The sequence below is a fragment of the Amblyomma americanum genome, chromosome 4 (genome assembly GCF_052857255.1).
Source record: "Amblyomma americanum isolate KBUSLIRL-KWMA chromosome 4, ASM5285725v1, whole genome shotgun sequence".
Lineage (NCBI taxonomy): Eukaryota > Metazoa > Arthropoda > Arachnida > Ixodida > Ixodidae > Amblyomma > Amblyomma americanum.
This window is the reverse complement of record NC_135500.1, coordinates 189,754,325-189,764,921: the sequence shown is the minus strand read 5'-3', so window position 1 is coordinate 189,764,921 and position 10,597 is coordinate 189,754,325. Positions and strand designations below refer to the sequence as shown.

Sequence of the window (10,597 nt, the reverse complement as noted above, 5' to 3'; positions counted from 1 at the left end):
CACCATGGTGCAGCATATATCTTTGGCGGAACATATTTTATTCAAACCTCATTACAGCAAACACTTTAAAAAATCGTAAAGTAGATTGATATAGCCAAAATTGGTAAAATAAAATTCATCAAAAACATATGCAAGAGCAGCGAAGTTTAGATACTGAAGGGGCGGCAACTGAAGCAATGTTTATTAAAGGAACGGGGAAAGATTTTTGCAAGTTTCAGCAGCGTTTTCGAAGGAGCTCGCAGCACTTTCGGAGGTCGCAAAAAACTGTGTCCCAGTTAGGTTGCCTTCCCTGCACAGCACCGCCAGGTGGTCAAAAGCCAGCTGGGGTGGCTTCCCTGCTCACAGCTGTGTAGCGTGGAAAATGGTACGTCAAAGCGAAGGTTATCCGCGTTCTCACCGCATTCTCAACACTTCCGTGACAGCCGATACCAGCGCAGGATGGTTACTGCAATGGTACAACCGTCTACTCCACTGCTTGCGGGGTACTGTCTACAGATGCGAGAGGCGTAACGCGTGCTGACCGCATGGCTACCAACCCTCCCTGCTGCTCTATCTTCTTTGCGACTGCGAGATCTGAACACTAGCACAAGATTAAAGCGCAAACCATAGCACAAACGCTTGCCACACCACCACCAGTCACTTGTGTAGTGTGGTGAAGCCTGCCATCCGAGCGGGTGCCACTTGTCGCTGTGGTGTTTAATATGTCTTTTTTAGGGCCAACCGCGTTCAGAACAAAAAGGCACAAGCACAGTACTAGTGCTTAAGAACATTATGCCCTACAGCAACTTGAAGGGAATGTCCTAACAATTACTATTTCATAGTGTTTTATTATGGATGTGGTCAATTAACTCCATGTGTAGTTGTAAACAGGAATAGTGTGCACAGATATGGATGGCAGCACTGCTGTCAAAGGCGGCTGAATGAGTCCCCCCACCCCGCTTGCACCTTACAAAATATGGGTCCTCACACTTAACCGCAAGGTCTAAAGGTCTAGACACATTTCTACCCTTTCCCTCCTACCCACCATCACCACTAGATATTTAAGAAAGTACCTTGGTGCATTTATTGATAGTACTCAGTTACAGTACTTTTAGCATGGAGGCTCTGCTTGGGCATTGTTACTTCTACTCTAGACCCTACACTGCGATGGTACAAATGCACTTTTATCAACCCACATATTCACCTAGAATGAAAGGCAAAATTATGGGCACATTTAAGACACCTTAAAGAGCCATTGGCCACCCTCCGGTTGAAAATATTTTCTAACCTACTGGTTGTCAGGCATCGTCCCTAGAATGTGTGGCCGCGGACATTTTTTTCAAAGACTCATTAATTGCAGAGTTAGAGCCATCACAATCAAGCTAGCTTGCCATGCTCCTCTCCTTCCGCTTACTCTCCGAGATTTTCTCTCTCCTGCCTCGAAATCAAATTACATGCCAATAAAAGGCTTTGTAAGCCATTTAGAATCAGGACAACAGATGAAATTCAGAAGGTGAAACAGTCATGTGTAGTTGATAATACTCTCACCATGTCATTTGATGCATTCTACATTCTCTATACATAATGCTAAAATAAAAGCAGATCATATTAGCAGAACATGCTGAAGTACAAGATCAAAAGTTCTTTGCTTAGCAGTGTATAACGAAGAGAAAATTTCATTCTGCTATTGCTCAATCTAGCACCCACTACTGTGCACTATTCTGTCACAGCACAAGTTGTGGAAGCTAAAATTCATTAAATTCACTAGGACAAGTATGAAAAGACAACAGCATCAGTTTTTCTTTCATTAGCATTTAATGTCTTAAAAGAACAGCGAGGTAGTAAAATTGTCTGAAAATGTGAACCCTAATTAAGAATGACAACTCCAACTGGTAGTGGAAGCAAATGATTGTAGTAGCTCACGATGGGGCTGTCTTCAAACCAACTTGCTTTTTTCACGGCTCCAAATAGTTAAAGACAAATGAACTGCAGCTTTTACTTCGTACGGGAGACACTTGTCCTGGAAATTTCTTCAAACATTTCCATGCAAAGTTGTGATGTTATTAAGGGAAAAACTGAATAGCATCACACTGAATGATGCCTTCGCAAGAATGTTACCAAACATGAAGCTACTGTAAACAAGCAGCAAAGCTGTTGCAATGCATAAATCTCTCTCACACACACACACTCATGCAAACACAAACACAGCGCGCAATTTTTCTCACCTGAAGTCAACTCTGCTGATGTGGGTGACCCTTGACTTGCCTGCTCCACAAGGCTCGATGAGATATCGGGAAGCAAGCACAACTGCTCTGACACCACGGAGCAGAACAGTGGCATCCGGATGATTGACCGAGAGCTCCACCAGTGCACAGGACCCCCTGGCCAATTCCGTACGCCAAGCCCTGGAGACACAAACGCAACGCACATTTGAGACATTTTGAGTGCCCAGTAGAAAAAAAAACTGCACACTTGGGAAACTGGGAAATGCTAAACGTTATACAACATACGGCATGAACTGTGAATTTCAGGCATCATTAATTAGAAAAGGAACGTTGTAGTTAAGATCTTGGGCCATTATGCATGGGGGCCTTCAAGCAGTGCACACGCAGCAGCCGCAGCTTGGCCTTCCTTGGTTTTCGTTGCAGCTTTATGTCGGGGCTCCTCAAGCAGCTGCCAACCATGCGCCGTTTGAATGGATTGGTTTTTAAAACTAATGCGGTAAAGTGTATGCAGGAATGGCAGTTAGCGGACTGCACCATGGTCGATTGCCGAAAGACAAGGCCTTGCAACGTCGGGTTCAGGCCGCAAGACGGAGCCAGTGCGTGGACCCCTGGGGTTGTGAGAGGGGTTGCGGGTAAATTTATTGCTTTTGAAGGCACACTGCATGATGGACCGGACGTTCCAGAAATGAGCAGCGAAGGGTGGGAGTGTGATTATGGCAAAGCGTGCAGTTCCACAGGTATGGTGCAAAGATAGGTGCGGTGCAAAGCCACGCTTTACGCTGTGCTCACCTGAGCACACAGAAGTCTCTCGGTGCGTGTGGCTTCATGGAGCCGCAGATGTACTGGATGACCTCACTTTGCTTGTCCAGTTTGGCAATGTGCCGCCATTTGATGAGCGTGTTGTCCCAAATGTGCCTGGTGCCCAAGAAAAAAAGTAGGAACTAAGCAAGACATTGAAAACAGCTGATCAAAAATAATGTTTTAGATGCTTAAGTGGACAGGTCCAGAGAAAGGTTTGGACCACAAATGAATCTCTCTACAATGATGCAGTAAAAAATAAACATAACAAAGGCACAGAAGGTGAGGAAAAATGCAGGAAAACACAGCACCCGCTTGTTTTATGCTTTTCTTTAACTTGCCCTTATCTTTTCTTTTTGTTTATTTCACTGATTCTAATATACAAGCATCTTTTTCATACGGCTAGTACTAAAGCATGACTTTCAATAGCTGGCAACTGTCATGATAACTAGATGGCAGGTGTCATTATAATAGCACAGGAAGCATTAAGCTTCTCACAAATATTAATATATGATCCTGAGCGCAAAAAGTTGCACAGGTATAGTATATATACCGTATTTACCCCGACCATGATTGTAATTCGAAGGTCGGTATTGTGGGCACGAGACAGGGGGGAAAAAGGGCAAACGAACGTAATATGAGAAACGAGGCCGCAATATAGAAAAGTTAGGTGGAAGCTTACTAATAAAAGCATCTCAAATAGTGCCTTTCCTGTGGCTCCTCTTCATGAGTAGGCGAGGCCCACAGTATGGCAGTTGCTACCACAATTGGGCTTTTTATGTGCCCCTTCTTTTTCAAGAGAGCCACGCAAAGATTATTGATACGAAGATAGGCACAGAGTCCCGCAGTGCTGTCACCGAGGAGACTGTGCGCTTTAGACCCCGCGTCGTAAAAACAGAACTTCACACAGCCGCCAAACCGCACAAACAGCACATGCCTCCCAAACGTCGATGGCTGTGCTCAGCACCACTTAAACGAATCTTTGTTTTATACATGGAGCCGTCAGAACACTGCACAGCAACATGCCAAATAGTAATGGCAAGCTTTGCGTGTACTTGAAGCAGATGATATTGCTGTAGCGTGGGACACTGGCGGCACTGTGAATGTTGAGGGCGTCTGCTAATGTTTTATAAAAGAAAACGAAGGCCTTCACATTTTGCACAGTCTATCACCTTTGCTCAGTACAATGCATCTAATTCATGTTCCATGTGTGAGTGCACAATCTATGACGATAAGCTTCTCACTGCTCTGCCACTGCTTTGATATGTGTAAGCTGCCTCAGTAATATTTGCGGCTGGGAGCTTTTTTTTGCCGTGACCAAAATGGCGTTTCAACTTTTTTTTTTTTCCGTTTCATGAAGCTGGGAGCCGACCTGCGCAGCGCATCATCGAATATTTAAATAAATTAAGGCATAATGTGCCTTTGTCTCCATATAATATTAGATTAGAATGCGAGGGTTGACTTTGCACTTCCATTTTCGGTAAGGAGACTCTTGTTACATTAAAGTAAATACCATATACATGCTTTTGTATCATGTAGTTGTATCAGCACAATGCATATTACAACTTTACAAAGACCCTAGTGCACATAACTTTCAATATTAGTTTGGCTCCCCACATTAACATCTCCATTCTATGATACATTATTCTGATAATCCAGTATTGTGCTACATATTTTATTACTTAAAACAGCCTAGTCACATATGCTAAATCTGTACGTTCTTCACATTGCAGATCCCAAATTGCAGCTTAGAATCTATTCTGGAAAGCCAGGCAGAGCTCTTCTGGTTAAACTTCATATGCTGCAATTACCATAGTAAGTCACTATCAGCCCAATCACATCCACTACAGGATAAAGAAAGGCCCCTTCCATTACTCACCAGGCAACCCTGTCCTGCACCACCTGCAGCCGCCATATCCCACAAATGCCTGATCCCATCTGCCCACCTTACTCTCTGCAGTCCCCATACATCAAAAACTTTTTTAATTAAATTCCTGCACTCCACACTCACTGGAGACTTTATTGGCTACGTTTCTTGAGGAGAATATCAAGCTTACCTTTCCCGAAGGATTCGTGTAAGCAGCTCAACTGGCGGAGCTTCAACCTCGATGACACACCGCCAAAGCCTCAGTGGGAGGCCATCTCCAGGTTTCTTGAAGGCCAAGTCGACGTCAGCATGCTGCACATTGGCCCAGCCTTTGCTCTTCTCTCGGGCCTCCTGTTCAAGAATGGAGAGCAAGAGTATAGTTTTTCCTTCTTTTCCTAAGCACAAATGCTTGAACAAACAGCTCATTAATTCGAACTTCAAGGGACCGGAGAGAATGTGCTAATTCTCCGAAAGTACGAATTATCAAATGACTAGAAAAAAAAAACTGTCGAGAGCTATTTGCTTCACGGTAAACTTATTTCGCAAAAGATTGGGAATGGTTGCCCGATTTTGAGATGAGAACAGTGTGGCAAAGGTGATTTTTCACATTTCCATCAATGCTTTATCATGTGCATATGTCGGGAGCAACAAAGCAGAACTGCTCCAGAATCATCAGGTCCTCCCGCAACGAGGTGGAGCTCCATCAATTCCGCTTTACACCCCTCGCAAGCTTCACCGTCGCATGTGAGAAAGCTTCACCGCACAAACAGCCAATGGCACATGACGGCGCGCAGTTTCCGCACACTAGAAGAACGGAACCACACGGATGGAAGCAGCGAGAAAATAAAAGGGGAGGGGGGAGAAAACTCCATGCGAAGCACCAATCAGCGTCCAAAATGTTGATGCTGGCCGGTCGAGCCACCGTCACTCCAGGCTGGCACGATGCTCAGAAAAGCGAAAACAAAACTAAAGTGGTGGGACTGTTCTCGAAGACAGGGCTGTTCGTTAGTTGTCATGCCTTTTGTCGCACGCACGTCAGAGGTGCGTGAGCGACTCTGCAGCATAGAATCCTGGTTTGGTTTTCAGCAGGGCTATTTCGACGATCTCTTGCCGCGCCTGTTATACCTGGTCGCGGCCTTCTTTCGAGAGCCTGTTTGAATTAAATGTTGCCAGACCCATAGCATTCGAATTAGCAAGCATCAGACACAATAACCTTACATCGACGCTGGCCAGGACCGAGCCGGCAGTTTGAATTATATAGATTTACAAAATAACAGGTGTCAAAATTAACGATCAAACTGTTAATTAACATGCCAGTCAGTACCAGTGGATGACTCTTCTGGTGCAATGGCTTGTTCTTAAAAGCACTGGCTAAATCGGAAAAAACACGAGTTAATCTGCATTTCTATCTGCTCATTTTACATTATGAATTACATTAGAATCTTGATGATATGAATCACACGGGTTCACAATATCAAAATGCAGTAGAACATCAATGATATGAATCACACGGCGTCACAATATGAGATACAGTAGAACCTGGATGATATGAATCGCACGGGGTCTCGAAAAGTATTCGTATCATCCGAAATCTGTATCACCCAGAACAGAAGAAACCCGTGAGCAGAAGCACAGGAAATGCATTCATTCATATCTATTTGCGGCTGACGGAATTTAGTTATGCCACGTGCCACCGCTCACTGCTAGCAGTGCATACAGCGCAAATGGCTATCGTGACGTCGGCCATGTGTGGGTTGCACTTGGTGCTCGAGGTAGGGTAGCAGCCCTTGCGTTTGTATAATCCTAGCAGCACTGGAGCATGCTTGGAACACCCAGAATTCTGCACATTGAACACAACACACTTCAGCCAGAAAATTTTACGAATTCTATCATCTCGAGGTTCATATCGACTGTGATCACAGAATCGAGATCACTGCAGCTATATCAACATTCAATGGTAAGGTAGAAAATTCACAAGAGTTTAAAACAAACAAAAATGGGGAAGATTCATGATAAATAGCCTAGATATTCGAGTGATTTGTGCAAAGCAAGCTGTGATTTGCAATTTTTTTTTCTCGCTTGTGAGCTGGGTTTTATTAGATCTATTTTAGAAGGCATATGTTAGAAGTTATAATTCCCAGAAGTTACATTCCTAGTTTCTTAATTTCATTACTATCGGTGGACTTGATATAGGCCCCTAATTTAAGCTGCATCTTTTCTTCTCTGCAGTGATGCATAAGACATTACAAATAGATGGATCACCCTGTGGCATTCGCCTATGACTGCTAAATTATTTATAATTGAACTTCTTCTCCCATGCTGTATTGGTTTCAGTTTCATAATCTGAACAGTGGCTGTGACAAGTAAACAGTTTGTTTAGGTCACGTGGGGCATGAAAAAAACTGCAGTATAGCCACCGATATGTCGTCTGTTGTCAATCTAGCTTTTGAAGCAGGGAAGCTTAAGTGCTGTAGTGAATTAAAACTACTGTATTTACTTGCATAATGAATGCGCTCATATAACAAATGCACCCCCTAATTAGGCAGTCAAAAAGTGCAATTTATTCTTCCCTAGCACAATAAGCACACCCCATTTTTATGATGCACAGTCTGCTAATGATGATATAAATTTAGTGGGCACCGTTACAAAACAATTCTAGGGCATCTGTCGAATGTCAAGGCTTCTATATACCTTACCCCACAAGACGAGCACCTATTAAGAATGTTTTATGCGAAATTCGATAACAAAAGAAACTGCAGAGAACATTTACTACATTCGAATCAGTGCGAAAGCACGGATTTCTGCCATGCAGAAGATGACGATGAGCGGGCAGTGCCGCCAGATGAAGCGCTCGTGCTAGGCCAGCTGTGGGCATGCAAGAGACAAGTTTGCTTGGGTCACAACCACCAGATTAATGCCATGTAGAAAATGACGATGAGCAGGCAGTGCCAATGGAGAGAGCGCTTGCGCAAGGCCAGCTACAAAACAAACAATGGAACAGAGAACGGACCATTTCGCTTGGAGTCACAAATGGTTTCTCTCTTCAATCTGCCACATTAAGAATTGTACCAACTTGTAGTTAAGCTTCGCGCTGAATGGCGTGAGCTCCGCTAGAGTGAACTCTAGTTGTGCTCTCTTTGCACATCATTACAGTCGATGACCGATTTTTCAGACTCTCTAGGGACCGCAAAAATGACCGAAAAATCAGGCAGTCCGGAAAATCAAATTTCTCTGAAAAATTTACGAACTTATTACCAATATGCCGGAGGAAGGGGTCAGTTGTATTGCACACATTTTAAAGCTCCTCATGACTTAATTTCGTCGTGACATGTGCAAAGACGACGGGCGGCAACCGCTTTCAGGAGCTCGGCCTAGCTGTGCTTCGGCATGTCGCCGATGAACGCATGGGTTGGGGCAAAGTCTAAACGGGAAAGCAAACATGCTGCTGCGGGAACTGCGCTGCACCAGCAATACGATGGGCCCGGAATGAGGTAAAGAAGATGGCGAAACAATAAGAACTGAGAAACAGCCAAAGAGCGCTCCGTTGGCATTCGCCTCGTCATTACGCCTAGCGGCTAGAGCCAAAATCAGCATCGTATCCGGCGATATGCACTCTGTGGTGGCTTGCGCATAATGAGAGGCATCTTGCCTTTCATCGAAACGCCAGTTGTTTATGGCTTTACAACAGAAAAGTCAAGTTTGCGGTGCGCTTTGCCGCGGGTATGCTGACCTTGCTTTGAAATGCACCACCATTTCCTTCCGCGCTCGCTGTGTTCGTGAAGCCTTATGTCTCCCACGCGCTTCACTGCTACCTCTTCCCGTATTCGAGACGAAAGACTCGGCACAGATGGGTTCAGCGAACTCTGACTACTGTTCAAGTTCGTGCGGCGGAAGACATTCACGAACAGTAAGAATTCGAAACCACGGGGGCACAATGTGCAGACTCATGCAGAATTTCAGCATCGCAAGTTAAGAGGCTCCCTTTAAGCTTGAATTTCGTTTTCTTTGATCAAGTTTTCGATCTCTCCTGCAGTTATAAATTAATGAGGTTCCACTGTACACATTTTATGGGGGGGCTTCGGTATTGGCGGCGAGTGCGAACGAGGTCTGAAAAATCGAGCAGTCAGTTGCAGAACGTCCGAAATTTCAGGCGCACTTATACATTGGCTCTATGGGCCATGTCGCGGTGCTGTGAAAAAGTCTGAATAATCAAGCATGTCCAAAAAATCAGCCGTCCGAATTTTCGGTCGTCGACTGTACTGGCCATTACGTGAGTTATACGCATGGGTTGAAGACAGAAGTTCTTGACTATGCTATCAAAGATGAAAACCATGATGAAGAGTGCATTTTGTTTTATTTAGAAGGTGAGTCGTACTGCACGAAGCATTATTCCGCCGACTTACTTTCTATCCCATTTTTAAAGCTTCAAAATTTGTTTCTGAATGCTTTCTGAATGCTAAATGCATTACTTTACGTAATGAATGCACCCCCCAAAATGTGAGGGATTTTTCGGCAAGAAAGCGCGTTCATTTGCAAGTAACCATGGAATGTATCAGTAATTATACAGCACCTTTATTCATGCCTCACATGACATAAACACATCTTACATGTCACAGCCATTGGTTGGTTATTGAAACCAAAACAGCATCAAGAAGAAATCCCATTATAAACTATTTAATGGCCGCACGGGGATGCAATGCCACGGGGTGATCCATGTATACTAATGTCTAACGCATCATTTGAAAAAAGAAAATGTGCAAGCGAAAATTTGGCATCTATATTCCTTAATGACAGATTTCCATTTATGTTGCCTGCTAATAACGCACAAAAGTTGTCATTTAGGCGAAGCTTATATTGTCCCGTTCCAAAGAGACCAAAATCACTACATCCGACAATGTCTGAAAACATGATGAACATGATGAACTCACAGTGATCAGAGCATGGAGACAGCCTTCAAGATAGGACTTCAGGCTTCCAAGCTCATCCAAGGTCATTGGTTCATACTGCTCAAGACGGCACTGCTGCAGTGTTTCCAGCGAAATCTGCAGAAAACAGTGCAAACATTGCTCATCAAGCACATGCTTTGCTGTAGTGTGCTGCCAATTAATCGTATTATCACAAGGCAAGCAATCGACAAAACCCACTCACAAGTTTTAGGCACCTTATGTCCAGAAAGGTTAAGCACTTTGCATGATACATTTGCACGTGAACTGTATACAAGTCCAAGGACATACAAGATGCAAAACGTTACAATGTTACATTTTTTCCATGAAAGTGGTGAGCAATTACAAGCACAATAGCCAAAGCTATGTCAGCACACTGTCCTAGCCAATTAGCTATGTTTTTTAATCAGACACAAAATTTAAAAACAATCTTTTGCCAAGCAGCTTCTGCATCAAACTATAAAGAGGTTAGAACCGCGAGGTGCAAGGCGGAGAATGACCATAGCCCAGTGTTAGTAGAGCACAATAAACTGTAGTCGATGTAGCTACTGAAAAGTTACAGTGTGGCATTTATTTTATAGCCAAACTCACAGACATTGAAAAAAAAAATGATACAGGGAAGACACATGTGATGAGGCCAATCAAGCGAATGTAACAAGGAAAGCAAGAGGGTAAAAGAAATGCTGCTGCGTGTCAATATACCTGTAGCTACATTTAAACCCAATTGTAATGAACAAAGGTAGTGTAATTGTGCCTTATTTCAAACAAACAATGCTTTTTAACTC

General features: G+C 43.8%; 1 protein-coding gene across 1 annotated transcript in view; it reads right to left on the bottom strand.

The window, feature by feature from the left end:
• Positions 1 to 10,597, bottom strand: part of cv-c (RhoGTPase activating protein) — a 307,048-nt gene that overhangs the window by 5,451 nt on the left and 291,000 nt on the right. The window contains 4 exon segments of the mRNA XM_077663993.1: positions 2,205 to 2,384; positions 2,994 to 3,119; positions 5,060 to 5,220; positions 9,798 to 9,911. Coding sequence (XP_077520119.1) covers positions 2,205 to 2,384; positions 2,994 to 3,119; positions 5,060 to 5,220; positions 9,798 to 9,911 — 581 coding nt within the window.